This window comes from Equus caballus, chromosome 28 (assembly GCF_041296265.1).
Source record: "Equus caballus isolate H_3958 breed thoroughbred chromosome 28, TB-T2T, whole genome shotgun sequence".
In the NCBI taxonomy this organism is placed as follows: Eukaryota; Metazoa; Chordata; class Mammalia; order Perissodactyla; family Equidae; genus Equus; species Equus caballus.
The window spans coordinates 41,351,050-41,371,904 of NC_091711.1; the positions used below are offsets into that span (position 1 = coordinate 41,351,050).

Here is a 20,855-nt window from a genome sequence, read left to right on the forward strand (position 1 = left end):
CCCCGGGAATGCCCGGTGAGCAAAGCATTCTCCCTGCAATGGAGCCCCGTCTTGGTGTCCCCAAAAATGCTCCTGCACAGCCTTTGTGGTCTGTCCATGAGGAAGGGTGCTCCCCTGAGAAGGTGGAGACACCGTGCTGAAGTCTCCACCCTGAGGATGTGAGGCCAGCCCGGAGGTGAGCAGCCTGGGCTCAGTGCAGGCTCCCAAGGCAGGACTCTGGGGCCTGTCTAGCTTTCCCAGGACAGGCACCTGACCTGAGAGTGAGCACCGGGCCAGGACAGGGTGGTCTGAGAGGAACCAGGATGTGGGAGTCCCCGGGACAGAGCGGCAGCCCCTCGGGACAAACATGGCTGGCTACGGCTCAGAGTCACATCTGGGGCTGGAATACAAATCGCCCCCCTTCCTCAGGGCCTGAGATGGACAGAAAGGAGCACAGGTGGGGTCCTTTCTCAGGTGGGCGGCCGTCCTGCATCTATCTACTCCCTGTGTGGTCATGGCTGTCCTACCCCTCTGGGAGCTGTGCTTTTCTCCTCCGTGTAACAGGGGAAGGAGTGAAGGCTCTGTGTCCACTTTGCTGTCCTTAACTGGTTGGCTCCTAAGGAGAGCTCTGCACATATTTGTCAGCTTCCTTTCTAGGACGAGGGGTGAAGGCCAGCTGGCTGCCTCTCAGGTCAGATTCTTCCTTCCCCACTCACTCCCCGTTGGCCCTTCCACCCAGCAGATGCCAGAGAGCCTGGACCAGGCCACGTCCTGAGCCGCTGCTGTGGGAATTGCAAGATGGGCGCCCTGGAGCCTGCCCGCTGGGGCTCTGTGTACTGAGCCGGGGCCTTCCTCAGGGTATGCACACCTGTCCTCTGACCCCCTGCCCTGCTGGTCCCTGCTGCCAGGGACCACTCCCTCCACAGACCTCATTGTCCCCTGGTCAGTCCAGGAGGCTTCCAGGTAGGGCTGTGGTCAGAACAGAGAAACCAAAACCTAAAATTGTCATCGAGGACTTAGGGTGTGCCATTGGGGCAGAGAAGTTCCTGCTTCTGTGCCACTCCCGAGGGTGGCATGAATGGCCTGAGCTCAGGAAGAGGTGGGGCCCAGCATCACACACTCAGCAGCTTCCAGTTAGGTGCTTTGATGCTATATAAGGTTCCTGGGTCCCTGAAGAGCATCATAGGAGGAGGACACCGGCAGTGAGCAGGCAAGGAGCAGAGGACGCAGAGCCAAAGACAGTGAAGGGACTGAGACATGGAGGCCAGTGCAGCACCCATGGCCAGGTACCACCCATCCCCCCAGCACTCCTGCTCCAGAGCCCCCTCCTCCGGGTTCGCTGATGGGGGCTCGCTTCCTCCCCTCAGGGGCTCCTCCAGACCTCCGGGGCCCCCTCCTCTTCTCTGCCTCTCTCCTGCTGGCCCGCCTTGGGTCCAGCTGTGACCCCTCAGCGGATGCCCAGTCTGCTTGTCCAGGCCGCATGCCCCAGGCTCCTGGGGACTCCTCCTTGCTGGTCCCCGTTCCTCCTCTTCCTCCAATCCCCTCTGAAATCTATCATTTCTGGTTTGGCATCACCTCTGAACCATGGGCTAGGAGGTCACTTTCCCCTTTAGGATTTGGATTTTGTCAAGCACACACATTATTTCCACAGGTAGAAAAATGTCCCATGATTCTGTGAGGAGCATAGTCTCTGGCATTCTCTTTCCCCCGTGGTCCCACTCTGGACTGTGTTTGGCCCCGATGCACCTTGTGGCTCAATTTAACCCTGAAGACAGGAGGAAAAAGCCCCCGTGGGTCCACTTGCAGCAGGGGGGTGGGTCAGCGGGGAGTGAGCTGGGAGGGTAAGGCCAGGGGAGGTGACCCGGCTACTCCAGGCAGAGGGAGAGGGCCACATCAGAGGCTCTGAGACCACTGCACTGCTCCTGGGGGAGACCCTGACTAAAGGATGGGGTGACATCTCAGGTGCCCCCAGAAGGTGTCAGAGAGGGAGGCCCGGTGGCTACAGCAAAGTGTGTGGAAGCCAGTCATCTCTTGGTCTGGCTGTGATGTGGGCACAGGGGAGGGAGCTCAGGGTGGAGGGTGAAGGCGTGTGGGGCGGAGGGAAGAGAACTGAGTGGTCCCTGGGGGAGCCCCACATCTTTAGGTTTTTCTCACCTTTGTCCCAGGCGCCTCATGGACGAAGACACCTTCACTGAGAACTTCAAGAATGTGAACTGGCCACGCAAGACCTACCTGTGCTATGAGGTGGAGCTCCCGGATGGAGACTCCAGGGTCCCCCCAGGCTGGGACAAGGGCTTCCTGCGCAACAAGGTGACTGACCCAGCCCGACTGCAGCTAGCGGGACCTCCCAGTGCTGAGACCCTCAGGGGAGAAGCTTCTTGGCTCATGGGATGTCCCACAGAGCTCTCCCCACTTCGTCCCTACAGCTGCTACAGCTCCACCTAGGGTCAGGTGGGGTCCGTTTCTGCTGGGATTGGCAGCTTTGAGCCACATGTCAGGAACTAGCCACAGTGTCTCAGGGTGGCACCACCAGCCCGGTGTCACCCCAGCCTCCAGGAACCCCTCCTGCTGTGCCTGTGAGGATCGGTCTGGACAGAGGGAAAGCAGTCTGGACAAGGGTCCTGGAGCAGCCTCTGGTCTGAGAGTCCATGTTCTGTTGGCTCCCAGTGCTGCCTCAGGGCACTCCTGGGGGGCCTGACCGGACCCCAGCCCATTACTTAGGAGATCCGGGCAAGGGTGCTGCTCACCCCACTGCATGGCTGGCTGCTCTGAGCCCATGGACACCCCGCTGGCCCTGTGCACCCATCACATTCCTGCCCAAGGTCTCTGCACGAGCACCACCTGCCTGACTTCTTCTCGCTTTCTGGTTGAGAATCTGTCACTCTGCAGTTTGGGCAAATCACCATCCTGTGAGCACACAATGACATTTATCCCGTGACCCAGGCACCTCTCCCCTTGGTGCCCTTTGCCCCGCTCCTCCCTGCACAGCGAGGACCTCACACCCTTGGGCTCAGCACAGGGTGAAGCCCAGAGCAGAAGCTTGTAGAAGTTTTGGTGCACAGGTGGGGGCACGGGAGGGGTGTAGACAGAGAGCGGGTGGATCCCTCCATGGAGGAAGCACCCACGTCTGTGGCATCAAGTCCATGAGGCTGGCGGCACCTGGACTCCTCGTTGACTCCACCAGCTCTTCATCTCCTCCTTGTGGGGCCAGACCAGGTGAGGCTACTGAAGACACTTACCTCTGCACCCAGCTCCAGGAGCTCCATAAACTCAGTCAAGATGCCTCCGATTTCCTTTTTCTTTTGCTGAGGAAGATTGGCCCTCAACTAACACCTGTGCCAGTCTTCCTCTACCTTGTTTGTAGGACACCCCCACAGCATGGCACCAACGCGTGGTGTAGGTCCGCACCCACGACCCGAACCTGGGCCGCTGCAGTTGAGCATGCCAAGCTTTACCACTTAGCCACGGGGCTGGCCCTATTTTAATGCAATAGTTTAAAAATAAAAATTAACACACATTCCTTGATGAAAGATTGCAAACAATGTAAATGAAGACTGATCAGAGCCACCCCTGAGGGCCCAGCAGTTACAGTTCAGCGCGCTCTGCTTCAGCGACCCAGGATGGTTTCCCGGTTGAGGAACCCCAGCACCCGTCCGTCAGCAGCCGTGCTGTGGTGGTTCACGAAGAACTAGAAGGACTTACAGCTAGGAAATACAGCTGTGCTCTGGGGCTTTGGGGAGGAGAAATAAAAGGCTGGTCAGTGTCAGTGCTGTGCGGATCCACAGAGAGCTGAGCTGCAATGAAGGCAGCGCTACCGAGCCGGCCCTGTGTAAAGTGGGGATGTGTGTTCACCATGGAGTTTTGCATTGTGTTTGATCATGTAAACACTGCATGGACATCTGATTCATCTTGACGCTGAGGTGGGCCCCCCGCCCCTCTAATTTAGTGCTGGAGGCCAGTGCCTCCCCTGCTCCCCGTGTCCTGCCCTCCCACTGTGCACAGCAAGTGACAGAACACTTTTCTTCCTCTTCTCCGCGCAGCCTATTCACATGCCCGGGCCACCCCGCGACGCAGAGATGCGCTTCCTGGACCTGATCTCTTCTTGGAAGCTGGACCAGAAACTGCGCTACAGGGTCACCTGTTTCATCTCCTGGAGCCCCTGCGCTGACTGTGCTCAGAGATTGGCTGAGTTCCTGCGGGAGAACAGCCACGTGAGCCTGCGCATCTTTGCTTCCCGCATCTTTACCAAGGGAGACTACAAGGCGGGACTGCGCACCCTACAGGCGGCTGAGGCCCAAATCGCCATCATGGCCTCAGAAGGTCAGCACTCCTGTCCTGGAGATGGGGCCAGGGGCAGGGAGAAGCCTGTAGGAAGTTGCTACAAAAGGATGGGCAGGATGCAAATCCCTGGGGGAGGAGCCTTTGTCTGTGGCTTGCAGGGGTGATGCTAGACTTGGAAAGGACTGTGGGGCTAGTGGAAGGGAGAGTTCAGGGAGGCGAGCTGGTCCCGGGGAGGGAAGGGAGGTTGAGCGGAGGTGCAAGAAGGACGTGGGGGCTTCCAGAAAGGAGGAGAATTGGGCTGACTCAGCTTCCAGTTGGAAGAAAGAGTTTGAGGGCTAAGTCCCCGGGGAGAACAGAGAAAAGAGGGCAGTGAAATTGATGGGGAATACTGTCCCTAAGAGTCAGCCAGACTCTGGCCCTCCCCCCTCCCAGGTGGGTCTCAGCCTCATGTCCCCTGTCCCTTCAGAGTTTGAGCACTGCTGGGAGACCTTCGTGGACCACCAGGGAAGACCCTTCCAGCCCTGGGATGAGCTGGATCCTAAGAGTCGCTACCTGTCCGAGCAGCTGCTGCACATTCTCCAGCCGACTGCTCCTCCCTCCCTGCCTCCCCTCTACTTTCCTCCCTCCCTGCCTCCCCTCTACTTTCCTCCCTCCCTGCCTCCCCTCTACTTTCCTCCCTCCCTGCCTCCCCTCTGCTTTCCTCCCTCCCTGCCTCCCCTCTACTTTCCTCCCTCCCTGCCTCCCCTCTGCTTTCCTCCCTCCCTGCCTCCCCTCTACTTTCCTCCCTCCCTGCCTCCCCTCTACTTTCCTCCCTCCCTGCCTCCCCTCTACTTTCCTCCCTCCCTGCCTCCCCTCTGCTTTCCTCCCTCCCTGCCTCCCCTCTGCTTTCCTCCCTCCCATCCTGTCCCTGGGCCTTACTTTCGCTCTCTCAGAGACTCCTCTGGGTGAGCTAGTCCCTCCTGGGTGGCCAGCTCCATCCATCCCTTCCCTTCTCACAAGCTCTCTGCTTTCTCAGCTCCCTCCTCCTCTGTCCTCCTCCATCTTGGTGACTGCCCCGCACCTGTGTCCTCTTTCCACCTTTCCACTCCCGGCTCCACCCAGCTCCACCTGCTCACCCTCGAGTCAGGAACAATGAAGGACGGACCTCAGTCTCTCTAAAGAAGGCAAGAGCCCTCTGCTGAACCGCACAACAAAGCACTTTCTATCAAGAAATGTGAACACGCCATTCCCCACCATCTCCACATTGATGAAAGAAACCAGCAAAAGGCTCAGAAGCCACTAAGAAACAGTTTCAGAAAAAAGTCTCCGAGTAAATTTACTTTTCATGAAATCCATCTTAGGGTACAAATAGACATCAGTAAGATTACACTCAACAGCATCAGAATAGTTTTAAATTTTTAGAGAATAATTATTCTAATTGATTTTAAACCCAGAGCAGTACAGTGAAATACTAAGAATCTACCGCTGATTTTTCCTCTGTAAATGCATGATGGAGTCCGTGTATTTAAATAAACATCTGCAACGTGCCAACGCCGTGCTCTTTCTTAGCGGACCTTCCGGGGGAGGCAGTGGTCGCACTATTTCCAGCTGTTGTGAGTAACAATCAGCTAAACCTTGTAGGAGGGGAACCTAGAAACCTTCCCTCATGGACAACCTATCACACTGCTAGCAGCACCGTTTTTCAACTGACAGGCCACGTGATAAGAGAAGAGAAAGAGCAAGTCTAAGAAGTGGGAGGGAGCATTCAAATGTGCAGGTAGACGGGTGGCTGGGACTCACTCCAGCCTTCTCCTCGTTCCTAAGTCCTCTGCCCTGGAGGGGAGGCTGAGGGGGAGTTTTGCTGCTCAGAGGATGGCTCCGCCCTTTACGTGCAGGAACCACGCGGAGTCCAGCCCTGGCAGCCGGGAGTCCTGCACAAGGCGTTCCAGGCAACCGGGGCTCCCAGGTCTCTCCTCACAGACATCTGCTCACATGTCAGGGGCCAAACTGTGTCCCAGCCTCACCCAATGACTGTCAAGGGCTGGGGGAGAGGAGTCATTTAATATGAGACACAGGAGGTATACAGAATGGGGCATCCTTCAAAGAGAGGATTAAAAACCTCTCACGATGGGATGCAATCTCTGATTAAGAGACAGAAACTTCTAAGACAAAATGATTTCAAAAATGGCTACAAAAGACATCTGTTAGCAAAAAGAAAAAAATCTTTGACAGAAGTCGCTTGTTATCTGAACAGGTCCAACTTCCAGAAAAAGTTTGGATCCAACCGTTCTTTTCAGTTTTTTTTTTTTAAGATTTAATTTTTTCGCTTTTCTCCCCAAAGCCGCCTGGTACACAGCTGTATATTTTTAGTTGTGGGTCCTTTAGTGGTGGCATGTGTGATGTCACCTCAGCATGGCCTGATGAGTGGTGCCATGTCTGCGCCCAGGAGCCAAACGGGCAAAACCCTTGGCCACTGCAGCAGAACGTGTGAACTTAACCTCTCAGCCACGGGGCCGGCCCCTCTTTTGCGTTTTGTACCTGAGACCTGGTTAAAATTTTGATGATGTCAGTTTGCGTCTGTGTGTCTCTGTCTGTATTTGTCTGCCTCCAGATGATCTAAGTTCTAAAGGAGCTCTATTTAATTGGTTTGGAATAAACACTTTTATAAGTTATTTATAAATGTAATAGAAACTAGCTCAGATGTTTTTCAGGACATGACATAAAATGATCTTTGGTAAATGAAAACTTGCTTAAGTTTATTGCTTTGATAAAAATAAGTATGTTTTCAGAGTTATCAAGTTGGGATGTGGTACAAACATTCTCTCTGTTACAAAAGTTGTCAGCAAAAGATAATAATTGAGAATAACAGTTGATTTCATCTGATGTCTCATGAGGGTTTTGTAGGCAATCAAAATATAATTATTGGGAAGAAGAAAACTAAATAGATATGAAGAGGTTTCTGGAGGAACTTTTTAACAATAATTGTGTGTTATGGTAGAGCTACTTAAAACAAGTCAAGATGATGGCTGACTGTCTTAATATCACATTAAGTTTGTGAGAGTAATCTAAACATAATTGTTTGGACACAATGTAGATAGATACAAACTAGTAAGAGTTTTCAGGTGCAATAATTACATCTTATGGTATACATGCTTGAAAAATAGCTTGGAAAATGTTTTGGGTAATTTGAGACTTTAGAGTTTTGCTACATTAAGTTAGATGATAAAAATTTGTTGACTATCTCGGCCATTTCCACATAAGATAAAAGATTGGAAATTGACTACTAAGCATAGATTTATCTGCCTTGATTTCTTGGCTCAAAGAAACTAAAAGATGCTTCAGTTTATTGATAAACACGTTTTATGCATGCTGAGAAATTTTCTATGAGAAAGCACATGTTTCTAAAAGGTCTGTATACAAGAAAAGTAAAATGTATGTTTTCAGTAAAGAAGGTATAAAGAATAGAGATATTTTGTTTGTTCTATTAAGAAGATAAATTTGTCCTAAAGTACTAAGAAAGAAGAAAAAAGGAAAGAAGGCATGGGACAAATTCTGAATGTAAAAAGTAAGTGACAGAAGGGGGCTGGCCCCGTGGCCGAGTGGTTAAGTTCACGCACTCCGCTGCAGGTGGCCCAGTGCTTCGTTAGTTCGAATCCTGGGTGCGGACATGGCACTGCTCATCAGACAACGCTGAGGCAGCATCGCACATGCCGCAACTAGAAGAACCCACAACGAAGAATACACAACTATGTACCGGGGGGCTTTGGGGAGAAAAAGGAAAAAATAAAATCTTTAAAAAAAAAAAAAAGTAAGTGACAGAAGGTTTGTGGAAGGAAAACCCTGAGGAGTTTTGTGCAGGGTCAAGTTGGCTAAGATTGAAATTAATTTAATTTCAGTATCAAAAGTAAGCTGGTACAAAAGCAGAATTTGGCTTTCTCTCTCTCTCACCTATAAACATAATTCTCTGCAACTTTTGGTCTTCTATTGATAAAGAGGGTAGAAAAGGACTTTTTAAATTTTTGAGTAAGTTTACCTAAAAGACAGAAAATGTATGTTTTGATAAAATAATTTCCTACGTTTAAAAGGACTGAGGTCCACCTATGACGGATATTTTTGAGTGTTTGACTCTCTGTTTGCCTTTGACTGCTTCTGCTGTCATCTTGATTAAATCGATAGCTAAACATTGTTTCCAATTTTACCAAGTGTTTTAAAACGTTTTGATATTTTTGACAATCTCACCACCTCCAAATTAAAGTCTTTCTTTTGACTTAAAAAGGAAACTTTGAGATTTTCCCATCAGCCCTAGGACTTCTCAAAGAATTGGTTCTGTCTGAAAAGAGGGAGATAGTAAACTAATTAAACTTACTTGGCATGTTAAATTACATGGAAAGCATTATCAAATGAATGATAACAAACCTTCTTGGGTAACATTGTATGGATAAATGTTATTAACATAAATATTTTAAAAATTACATAACCTTCTGAAAATTCTGAACTCTCCTGAGTGTCAGTCATAGTTCTAGTTATTATCTCAAATTGTTTGTGACGAAAGTAACCAAGTGTTTTTGTCAATTGCCATTTTGAATGTTTTGTCATTTGCAGAGAGTTGCTAGCTTTTTGGGGGGTTTTTTTGAAGATTAACACCTGAGCTAACAAGTGTTGCAAACATCCTTTGTTTTTCCTTTCTGCTTTTTCTCCCCAAATCCCCCTGGTACATACTTGTATATTTTGGTTGTGGGTCCTTCTACTTGTGGCATGTGGGATGCCTCCTCAGTGTGGCCTGAGAAGCAGTCCCATGTCTGTCCCCAGGATCTGAACCAGTGAATTCCTGGGGTGCCAAAGTGGAGCACACAAACTTACCCACTCGGCCACAGGGCCAGCCCCCAGTTGCTGTTTTACTCTGATGTTTTTGCAAATATGTTTCTTCTTCAGAGAGATTCATGCAAAGGGCTCTGACCCTTGCTCTCAAATGCAGGTTTCTGATAAACATTCAGATTATGAAGCTGACGTGGATAAGTAAGTACAGAACTATAATGGAGAAGCCTCATGAAACTGCTAACAGAAGATCGAAAGTTGATTGTATGGGACTAAATAAATTGATGAGAATGATTATAATATTTATGAGTTTTTGTTTGACATATTGCTGATTTTTTTTAATGTCTTGCTTTTTCAGGTTTAAGGAAAACGTTTTCTCTTTTCTCTTCAGCTAACTATGACTTACAACAATTCGGTAAATTATACTTTTGTAAACGAAATTGAAACATTTACCGTTTCATCCCTATCTGATCCCTCCAGAATTTAAAAACTCTTGATGAGTGAATATTCTTATATTCGTGGCGACATAGTGATTTGCATAAGTTCAATAAAACCTGTGCTCCTGATAGCAGGACCAAATTGGAAACACTGGTTATATTACCAAGGCGTTGCCTGGAATGTCATATTTGAAACCGAAAATGCAGACTCAGATATGAGAAGACAACTTTTGAGGAAGAAAGGTTGGACTTAATGGAATAAAGTCACTTGGAAATATTGGTCTGGTACCTTGCTTACAGGATCCCCAGCAACCTTACCAGGTGAGTAAAGAAGGTCACTTCCCTGACAGGTGCAGGAGCCCCAGGATGTTTTGGGGACCTCGAGAAGAGAGAAATTCACCCAATCTGTAGATATTGCAGGCAGAATATATCGTAGTGTAGTTTTGATTTGTGTTTCCTTGATGATTAGTGATGTTGAACATCTTTTCACGTACCTCTTGGCCATCTGTATATCTTCTTTGGAAAAATGTCTGTTCATATCCTCTGCCCATTTTTTGATCAGGCTGTTTGTTTTTTTGTTGTTCATTTGTGTGAGTTCCTTATATATTATGGAGATTAATCCCTTGTCAGATACATGATTTGCAAATATTTTCTCCCAATGTGTGAGTTGTCTTGTTGTTTTGATCCGAGTTTCTTTTGCCTTGCAGACGCTCTTTAGTCTGAAGAAGTCCCACTTGTTTATTTATTCCTTTGTTTCCCTTGTCTGAGAAGACAGGGTATTCGAAAAGATCCTTTTATGTTCACTGTCAAAGAGTGTACTATCTATATTATCTTCCAGGAGTTTTATGGTTTCAGGACTTATCTTTGAGTTTTTTATCCATTTTGAGTTTTTTTTTGTGTATGGCATGAAATAATGGTCTACTTTCATTCTTTTGCATGTGGCTGTCCAGTTTTCCCAACACCATTTGTTAAAGAGACTATCTTTTCTCTAGTGTATGCTTTTGGCCACTTTGTCGAAGAGTAGCTGTCCGTAGATGTGTGGTTTTATTTCTGGGCTTTCAGTTCGGTTCCATGGCCTTGTGACTATTTTTGTACCAGTACCATGCCGTTTTGATTACTATGGCTTTGTAGTGCATTTTGAAGTCAGGGATTGTGATGCCTCCAGGTTTGTTCTTTTTTTCTCAAGATTGCTTTAGCAATTTGGGGTCTTTGGTTGCCCCATAAGAATTTTAGGATTCTTTGTTGTATTGCTGTGCAGAATGTCATTGGGATTCTGATTGGGACTGCATTGAATGTGTAGATTGCTTTGGGTAGTATGGACATTTTCATTCTATTTATTCTTCCAATGCATGTGCATGGAATCTCTTTCCATCTCTTTAGGTCACCATCTATTTATTTCAATAATGTCTTATATGGGGCCAGTTCCATAGCTAAGCAGTTAAGTTCTCGTGCTCTGCTTCAGTGGCCCGGGGATTTGCCAGTTTCAATCCTGGTTGCAGACATGGCACCGCTCATCGGGCCATGCTGATGTGGCATCCTACGTGTCACAGCTAAAAGGACCCACAACTGCAAAATACATAACTGTGTAGCAGGGGGCGTTGGGAGAAAGAGGGAAAAAATAAAATCTTAAAAGAAAAGAAAATAATGTCTTATAGTTTACATTGTATAATTTCTTTATCTCCTTGGTTAAATTTATTCCTAGATGCTTTATTCTTTTTGTTGCGATTGGCAATGGAATTGTTTTCTTGAGTTCTCTTTCTGTAAGTTTGTTATTACAATATAGAAACACAACCGATTTTTGTAAGTGGATTTTGTTCCTTGCAACTTTACTGTAGTTGTCAATTATTTCTAATAGCTTTCCAATGGATTCTTTAGAGTTTTCTATAGATGAGATCATATCATCTGCAAGCAGTGAGAGTTTCACTTCTTCACTCCCTATTTGGATTCCTTTTATTACTTTCTCTTACCTAAATGCTCTGGGCAAAACGTCCAGTGCTATGTTGAATAACAGTGGTGGTAGTGGGCATCCCTGTCTTGTTGCTGCTCTCAGAGGGATGGTGTTCAGTTTCCCCCATTGAGTGTGATGTTGGCTGTGGGTTTGTCATATACGGCCTTTATTATGTTGAGAAAATTTCCTTCTATCCCCATTTGGTTAAGAAGTTTTATCATAAATGGCTGTTGGATCTTACCAAATGCTTTCTCTGCATCTAGTGAGGTGATCATGTGGTTTTTATTCCTCAGTTTGTTAATGTGGTGTATCCCATTGATCGATTTGCAGACGTTAAACCATCTTTGTGTCCCTGGTATAAATCCCACTTGATCATGATGTATGACCTTTTTCATGTATTGCTGTGTTCAGATTGTTAATATTTTGCTGAGGATTTTTGGAACTATGTTGATCAGCAACGTTGGCCTGTGAGCTTCCTTTTTTGTGTTGTCCTTGTCAGGCTTTGGTATCGGAGTGATGTTTGCCTCATCGAGTGTAGTAGAAAACATTCCATCTTTCCTAATTTTTTGGAATAGCTTGAGAAGGATGGGTATGAAATCGTCTCTGAAAATTCGGTAGAATTCTTCAGGGAAGCTGTCTGGCCCTGGGCATTTATTTTTTGGGATGCTTTTGATTACTGTTTCAATCTCCTTAGTTGTGATTGCTCTATCCAGATCATCTATTTCTTCTTGATCCAGCTTCGGGAAGTTGTAAGAGTCTGAGAATTTATCCATTTGTTCTAGATTGTCCATTTTGTTGGCATATAGCTTTTTGTAGTATTGCCTTACAACCCACTGTATTTCTGTGGTATCTCTGTTCCTTTTCCTCTTTCATTTCTAATTTTATTTATCTGAGCTTTCTCTCTTTCTTTTTTTTCTTGAGGAAGATTAGCCCTGTGCTAACATCTGCTGCCAATCCTCCTCTTTTTGCTGAGGAAGACTGGCTCTGAGCTAACATCCATGCCTATCTTCCTGTACTTTATATGCGGGACACCTACCACAGCATGGCTTGCTAAGCAGTGCAATGTCCGCACCCGGGATCTGAACCGACGAACCCTGCGCTGCCAAAGCAGAACATGCACACTTAACCACTGCACCACCCGGTGGACCCTCTCTTTTTTTCATTGTGAGTCTGGCTAGGGGTTTGCCAATTTTGTTTACCTTCTCAAAGAACCAGCTCTTTGTTTCATTGGTCCTTTCTACTGCTTTTATTTGTTTCAATAGCATTTACTTCTGTTCTGATTTTCATTATTTCTCTCCTTCTACTGACTTTGAGCTGTGTTTGTTCTTCTTTTTCTAATTCACGTAGGTGCAGGTGGAGATTGCTTATTTGGGATTTTTCTCGTTTGTTAAGGTGAGCCTGCATTGTGATGAATTTCCCTCTTAGGACAGCTTTTGCTGCATCCCATATGAGTTGGTATGGTATGTTTTCCCTTAATTTATCTCCGTGTAGTTTTTTATTTATCCTTTAATTTCTTCAATGATCAATAGGTTGTTCAATAGCATGTGGTTTATTTTCCACATCTCTGCCCCTTTCTCTGCTTTTTTCTTGTAATTAATTTCTAACTTTGTAGCATTGTGATCAGAAAAGATGCTTGTTATTATTTCAATCTTCGTAAAGTTTTTGAGGCTTGCCTTGTTTCCCAATAGATGGTCCATCTTTGAGAATATTCCATGCACACTTGAGAAGAACGTATATTCTGCTATTTTTGCGTGGGAGTGTTCTATGCAGGTCTATTAGGTCCAACTGGTCTGGCTTATCATTTAATTCCACTGTTTCCTTGTTAACTTTCTTTCTGGATGGTCTATCCATTGATGAGGTGGCATGTTCAGGTCCCCTACCATTATTGTGTTATTATTAGTATCTTCTTTTAGGTCTGTTAATAGTTGCTTTACGACCTTTGGTGTTCCTGCGTTGAGTGCATAGATATTTATAGGTGTTATGTTTTCTTAGTGGAGTGTCCCTTTGATCATTACATACTGCCCCTCTTTGTCTCTCTTCACCTGTCTTATCTTGAAGTCTACTTTGTGTCATATAACTATTGCAATACCTGCTTTCTTTTGTTTACCATTAGTTTGGAGTTCGTCTTCTATCCCTTCATCTGAGCCTGGGTTTGTCATTGGAGCTGAGATGTGCTTCCCAGAGGAAGCATATTGTTAGGTCTTGTTCTTTAATCCATCTCGCCACTCTGTGTCTTTTTATTGGAGAATTCAATCCATTTACTTACTGGGTGATTATCAATATATAAGTGCTTAATGCTGCCATTTTATCACTCGTTTTCTGGTTCTCCTGCATTTGCTTTGTTTCTTGTCCTGTGTATTTTGGTCTACCCATTGAATCATGTAGTTTTTTGGTGCTGTGTTTCTTTTTTTTCTCCTTATTTATTATTTGTGTCTCTGTTCTGCTTTTTTGTTTAGTGTTTTCCATGAGGTTTGTATTCAAAATGTCATAGATAAGATAGTCTGTTTTCTCATGGCCTCTTATTTCCTTACACTAAACTAATTCAGTCCGTTTGCTCTTCCCCTCCTAAGTTGTTTTTCTCACATCTTATTCCATCTTGTGTTGTGAGTTTGTGATTAAAATGACAAGATTATCTTCATTTTTGGTGTTTTCCTTCCCTTTTTCTTTAATGCTATTCTTGAATATTTGCTAACCTGTTCTGATGTATAGCTACAATTATCTGATTTTGTCTACCTATTTGTCTCCTTACTCTGTGCAATGTAAGCCCTTAGTCCCTTTTTTTTCAGGTACAAGGGCGTTTGTGAGGATTTCTTGTGTGTGTGTGTGTTGGGGTAGGGTCTTGTGGCTGTGAACTCCCTTAGCTGTTGTTCATTTGGGAAAGGTTTTATTTCTCCGTCATATTGGAATGATATTTTTTCTGGTTAGAGTATTCTTGGCTGAAAATTTTTGTCCTTCAAATGTTTGAAGATGTCATTCCAGTCTCTCCTAGCCTGTAAGGTTTCTGCAGAGAAATCCGCTGAAAGCCTGATAGGGGTTCCTTTGTAGGTTATTTTCTTCTGCCTTGCTGCCCTTAGTATTCTTTCTTTGTCATTCACTCTTGCCAGTTTCGCTACTACATGCCTTGCAGTAGGTCTTTTTATGTGGACATATTAGGAGATGTGATAGCCTCTTCCACATGGATTTCCATCTCCTTCCCTAGGTTTGGGAAGTTCTCTGCTATTATTTCTTTGAACAAGCTTTCTGTTCCATTCTCCTTTTCTTCTACCTCTTGAATACCTAGCATTGTTATGTTGCATTTCCCAATTGAGTTGGCTATTTCTCGGAGACTTTCTTTACTCCTTTTTAGTCTTACTTCTCTCTCCTCCTCCATCTGGAGCATTTCAATATGTCTATCCTTGATTATGCTGATTCGCTCCTCTATGATGTCCACTTGATGTTCAGGGAATGCATATTTTGTTTTCTCTCTTCCATGTGTCTTTCATCTCTGATATTTCTGATTGATTCTTCTTTATAGTTTCAATGTCTTTTGGGAAGTAGCTCCTGAACTCGTTGAATTGTTTCTCTATGTTCTCTTTTAACTCATTGAGTTTTTTGATGATATTGATTTTGAATTCTCTGTCATTTAGATTACATATTTCTGTGTCCTCAGGAATGATTTCTGTGTGCATGTCATTTTCTCTCTGGTCTGGAGATTTAATATAATTTTTGATACTACTGGAGGGCGTGGCACTGTCTTTGCCCATCCTAGTATTATTTGGTCTCAGTTACCACCTGTCGCCAGTGGGTGGGGGCCAAGAGCTACGTATTCTGAGCACTCTGCATTCTGCTGGGATCGAGGGGGCGAGGCGGATGGTTGCTTTCTTCTGCATGCTCACCTGCTGCTCTCGCTCTGCCCTGGTTCTCTGCTCTCCCGGGGTGTTGGCTTGATGGAGTCACCCCCACCTTGGCTTTCAGCTCTCTAGGGGCTCTCCCTGAGGCTGCACAGACCCTCAGGCTCCTTAATCTTCCAGCAAACGAATGTCCCCTCCCTTGTTCCTTCCTTCTTGGAGGCCACTCACAGTCCCCAATCCAAGTCTGTTGGGGAGGGAGCGAAGTTTTCTCTTGCCCTGTTCCACCTCCTCAGAGGGGGGCTGCAGCCTCTCCACCCTCCATCTTATGGCTGTGAGAGTCTCAGACGTCTTTTGTGTTGTGTTTGGATGTCTTCTGTTGGAGTACGGATGTCTTTTTCCTTGTATGGGGGAGGGTAGAGATTACCGGGAAAGCTTACTCCACCACGATGCTCAGAAATGATGTTTTAAAACATGTATTGAAGGCTGAAATCAAATCCAACAATTGTGTCTAAAAGACAAGCTATAATTAGAGATTTTGAGAAATATATATCTTAGTTCTCTAGGAATGGAATCCTCCTGAGAATGTAGAAGTACATCATTCCTTCCAGACAGTCTTCCTTTTCACTTTCTTCAATGACTTCTTGAAGGATTTTATTATCAGACGGTTTCCACTGTGCTCATTTTCTGCAATACCAGATATTCATTGAATGTGTCGTTTTAATGACAAAATTTTTAATATTTTAAACATGGCTAACACAAGTTATGGTTATAATAGAATTAATCAGTAAGCAGGAATTCAGGGCTAGTAGTGTGTTCTCACAGCTGACAGTGACCTCCTGGGAAACAAGATGACCTTGTCTCGGGTACCTGTCTTCTTGGTCATAAGATCTTAAATGAGGATATTCTCTCTGTACGTTCTGTAACTTTTAAATCCCTTTTGACATAGTTTTGGTTATGCCACAGTCGACATTCTGAAAGGGTAGCAGGCCCAAGGATTTCCCAGAGGCCTAACATCTGTTTCTAGAGTTAGACGGTGAGCACGCTTCCATCTAGTAGTGACGGGAAATACTGATGGCCCCAGAGCCTTTGCAAAGGCAGGAATAACAGGGTTTGGCAACACACGCAGAGAAGAATCCAGAGAGACTCCCGAAGCACAGGCCCGGAGCCTGGGGAGTCGGGCTGGAGGCGCCGACTTGGGGGCCATGGCAGAGCAATCACAGGTGGGCTCCGAGATGACCCCAGTTCCTGGGGGAAGGAGCCAGAGAGGGCGGGGGCCTGGGCTGTGCTGGAGAACACCCAGAGAGAGGCCAGGGGGAGAGGAGCGGCCCTCGGGGGTAGGAGTTGCCTTCACCAGCTGGAAGCCCAGGGAGTAGAGAAAAGAGGACACTGCCTGGCCACTGCCAGGGTGGGGGGCCTGGGCTGCCATGGACTCCATCATCCTCAGTGTCCGTTCCGGATTCTGGGCTCTGTATCTTCCTGTCTCCATTCCCACTGTCATTTGCATTCTCTGTCCCCAGGAAGCTCCCCTTGGTCTCTGAATCTCTATATATCTGCAGACGGAGGGTCTGCCCTGACACTTGGTGGGCCCACTCCTTCCCTGACGTGGTCACATGCCCCCATGTGCACACACACACCGTCAGAAAAGGGACCTGCCTGTATTTCCCCCAGGACTCACCTGGTGCCAGGTCTCTGCATTGCCTCGGGTCGCAGGGCCCAGAGTTCCACGGGATGCTTAGAGTCTCACACTGTGTCTTCCCTGACGCCAGGGCCCAGCACGTCACAAGAATCGCCCAGACCCAGATATGGTCAATGTGGGTTGCAGGGACGAAAGCCAGGAGGAAACAGACAGGTCCATTAGTGGGTAAGCAGTCAGGTGGCCCCTCCTGGGCACTTCCAGAGGCCAGGAGCAGGCCAGACTGACCTCTGTGCCCTCTAGGGCCCAAGCCCAGGGCTTCAAACAAAATGGGCGTGCACTGAGCAGGGTTGCTTCACAGAGCTGGAGGGCAGAGAAGAGACCCTGGTCTTGGAATTGGACAGCCGCCTTTACCCCTGGCTCTGGGGGGACCGGGAAGGAACGCTGGCTGAGTCCCCTGTCTTCCCTGGTCAGGTCCTGCCCAATTCGGTCATCTAATTGTTGAATTAACTGTGGGTGGGAAGTAGTTTCATTGCCGTTGAAGAGGTGAGGAAATAGCAGCACTGACAAGTGGAGCAATGACATCCTCAGCGTCACTGAGACTGTGAATGCCAGAGTGGGCTTTCACAGAAAGATCCAGAAGGCTGGAAAGCCTGTGCTAGGTCACTCCACCACAGTGCCGCCCGGATGCTCACAGGACACATGCTTCAATTGCCGGCCCCTTTCTGGCTTTGCCCAGGGCTCCCCATGAGCCCAAAGCCAGACCTGCACAAGGACCCCCTCCCAGGACCCGTCTACAGTGCAGTGTCTTAAAGAGCGAGTGCTTTGTGACAGTCGATTAAGACGTCTCTCTACAGAATCCCTCCTTCCTCTCCTTTGCAGCTTCCTGCTCCCTGCCTCTCCTCACTCAGGCGTCAGGCCCCTGAAGGGCCCCAGTTTGGACAGCTAGTGTGGAAACGCTCTCTAGAGAGGAGACAGAAATCAGCATTTTCCTGAAAACGCTTGGCTGGGCACTGAACAAGTGCTGATGTCGTTATTTCAGATGCAGTTTTCAGGGGCTCCTCTGCCCCGACCTGACCAGACTCCTGTCGCCTGTCTCTCTGGTGCTTTTCTTTACAGAATCCTGGGGACAGGAGTGTGGTTCACTCTATCATGTTGGGTGGAACAGACTTTGGTGACCACTTTCCGATGCAGGGCTCTGCCCATTGGCTCTGGACCAGTTCCATCTCCCAGGGATGGATTGACAGGGAGTGCTCGATTGTCCATGTGGACTTTCGTCTTAGCAGTCCGTAAGTGACAGGTCTTTGTTTAAATTGTGGGTATTTCCTTCATTAAGGAATTTGCATTAATCTTGGTTTAAACTATTGCGTTAGAATAGGATGCATCTTGATGATTGAGTTTGTGGAGGTCCTGGAGCTGGGTGCTGAGGTAAGTGCCTTCAGGAGTCTCACCTGGTCCAGGTCCACATGGAGGAGATGAAGAGGGGGTGGGGGCAGCGGGGAGGCCAGGTGATGCCGGGGTCATGAGCCTGATGCCACGGACGTGGGTGCTTCCTTCGTGGAGGGTTCCACCTGCTCTCCATCTACTCCTCTCCCCTGCCCCAACCTGTGCACCAAAACTTCTACAAGCTTCTGCTCTGGGCTCCACCCTGTGCTGAGCCCAAAGTGTGAGGTCCTCACTGTGCAGGGAGGAGCAGGGTGAGGGGCGCCAAGGGGAGAGGAGCCTGGGTCACGGGATGAATGCCATTGTTAGGCTCACAGGATGCTGGAGATTTGCCCAAACTGCAGAGTGACATATTCTCAACCGGAAACCGAGAAGAAGTCAAGCAGGCAGTGCTAGTGCAGAGACCTAGGGCGAGAGTGTGATGGGTGCACGAGGGCCAGCGGGGAGTCTCTGGGTTCAGAGCAGCTGGCCCTGCAGTGGGGAGAGCAGCGCCCTTGCCAGGATCTCCTACGTACTGGGCAGGGGTCTTGCCAGGCCCCCAGGAAGTACCCAAAGGGAGCACTGGGAGCCAACAGGACTGGCACTCTCAGACCAGAGGCTGCCCCAGGACCCTCATCCAGAGTACTTTCCCTCTGTCCAGACCTATCCTAACAGGCACAGCAGGAGGGGTTGCTGGAGCCTGGGGTGACACTGGTCTGGTGGTGCCACCCTGGGACACTGTGACTAGTTTCTGCCATATGGCTCAAAGGCACAAATCCCAGCAGAAACGGACCCCACCTGACCCCAGGTGGAGCCTGAGCAGCTGTGGGGACGAAGGGGCTGGAGCTCTGTTTGACATTCTGTGAGCACCGAGAAGCTTCTCCCCTGAGGGTCCCAGGACTGGGAGGTCCTGCCAGCTGCAGTTGGGCTGGATGAGTCTCCTTGTTGCGCAGGAAGCCCTTGTCCTGGTCTGGCGGGACCCTGGAGTAGCCATCTGGGAGCTCCACCTCATAGCACAGGTAGGTCTTGCATGGCCTGTTCACATTCTGGAAGTTCTCAGTGAAGGTGTTTCGTCCATCAGGCGTCTGGACAAAGGTGAGAGAAACGCAAAGACACCTGGCTCCTGCAGGTGCCACTCAGTTCTCTTCGCTCTGCCCCACACCCCTTCCCTCTCCACCCTGAGCTCCTTCCCCTGTGGCCACGTTGCAGCCAGACCTGTGGAGGACTGGCTTCCACTCACTTTGCTGGAGCCACCAGGCCTTCCTCCCTGACACCACTGGGGCCCCTGGGGACATCAGCCCTGTCCTTTAATCTGGGTCTCCCCCAGGAGTAGTGCAGGGGGCTCAGCGCCTCTGAAGGGGCCCTCTCCCTCTGCTCTTCAGAGACCCAGGAGCCTCATGTACCATCAAAGCACTTCCCTGGAAGCTGCTGAGTGTGTGATGCTGGGCCCCACCTCTTCCTGAGCTCAGGCCATTCATGCCACCCTCGGGAGTGGCACAGAAGCAGGAACTTCTCTGCCCCAATGTCACACCCTAAGTCCTCAAGGACAAGTTTAGGTTTTGGTTTCTCTGTTCTGACCACAGCCCTACCTGGATCCCTCCTGGACTGACCAGGGGATAATGAGGTCTGGGGAGGCAGTGGTCCCTGGGAAGCAGGGACCAGCAAGGCATGAAGTCAGAGGACAGGTGTCCATACCCTGAGGAAGGCCCCGGCTCAGTACACAGAGCCCCAGCGGGCAGGCTCCAGGGCGCCCATCCAGCATCTCCCACAGCAGCAGCACAGGGCGTGGCCTGGTCCAGGGTTCCTGGGGCCAGCTGGTGGAGGGGCCTGTGGGGAGCCAGTGTGGAGGGAGCAATCGGGTCTGAGAGGCAGCCAGCCAGCCTTTACCCCTCGTCCTGGAAGGGAAGTGGATCAATAAGTGCTGAGCTCTCCTGAGGAGCCAGCCAGGTAAGGACAGCAAACTGGACACGAAGCCTTCACTCCCTCCCTGGTTACACGGAGGAGAAAAGGACAGCTCCCAGAGGGGTAGGACAGCCATGACCACACAGGGAGTAGATAGATGCAGGATGGCCACCCATCTGAGAAAGGGCCTCACCTGTGCTCCTTTCTGTCCACCTCACGCCCTGAGGAAAGGGGGAGATTTGTATTCCAGCCCCAGGCGGGACTCTCAGCCCAATTGGCCATGTGTGTCCCCAAAGGGCTGCCCCTCTGTTCTGGGACTCCCCCATCCTGGCTCCTCTCAGACCACACTGTCCTGTCCTGGTGCTCCATCCCAGGGGAGGTACCTTCCTGGGAGGGCTGGAGTGGCCCCCGAGTCCTGCCCTGGACGCCTGCACTGAGCCCAGGCTGCTCACCTCCGGGCTGGCCTCACATCCTCAGGGTGGAGGCCCCAGCACCGTGTCCATGCTCTGCCTTCTCAGGCCGGCAGCCCTCCTCGTGGACAGACCACAAAGGCTGTGCAGGAGCATTTTGGGGGAGACCAAGAAGGGGCTTCATTGCAGGGAGAACGCTTTGCTCACCGGGCATTCCCG

At 48.7% G+C, this 20,855-nt stretch overlaps 1 protein-coding gene across 1 annotated transcript; it reads left to right on the top strand.

Annotated features, from left to right (window-relative positions):
- Positions 1 to 991: 991 nt before the first annotated feature.
- Positions 992 to 5,790, top strand: LOC100146802 (DNA dC->dU-editing enzyme APOBEC-3A). Its single transcript, XM_070253635.1, has 4 exons — positions 992 to 1,265; positions 2,145 to 2,289; positions 4,020 to 4,299; positions 4,727 to 5,790. Exons 1-4 carry the CDS (start codon positions 1,237 to 1,239, stop codon positions 5,206 to 5,208), a joined length of 936 nt encoding a protein of 311 aa, XP_070109736.1. The 5' UTR covers positions 992 to 1,236; the 3' UTR covers positions 5,209 to 5,790.
- Positions 5,791 to 20,855: the final 15,065 nt, after the last annotated feature.

Excerpts from the sequence above, each read along its gene's own strand:
- LOC100146802 (XM_070253635.1), top strand. The coding sequence starts at position 1,237 with ATGGAGGCCAGTGCAGCACCCATGGCCAG. Across the intron at positions 1,266-2,144 it reads AGTGCAGCACCCATGGCCAG|GCGCCTCATGGACGAAGACA; the intron begins GTACCACCCATC and ends CCTTTGTCCCAG. Across the intron at positions 2,290-4,019 it reads AGGGCTTCCTGCGCAACAAG|CCTATTCACATGCCCGGGCC; the intron begins GTGACTGACCCA and ends TTCTCCGCGCAG.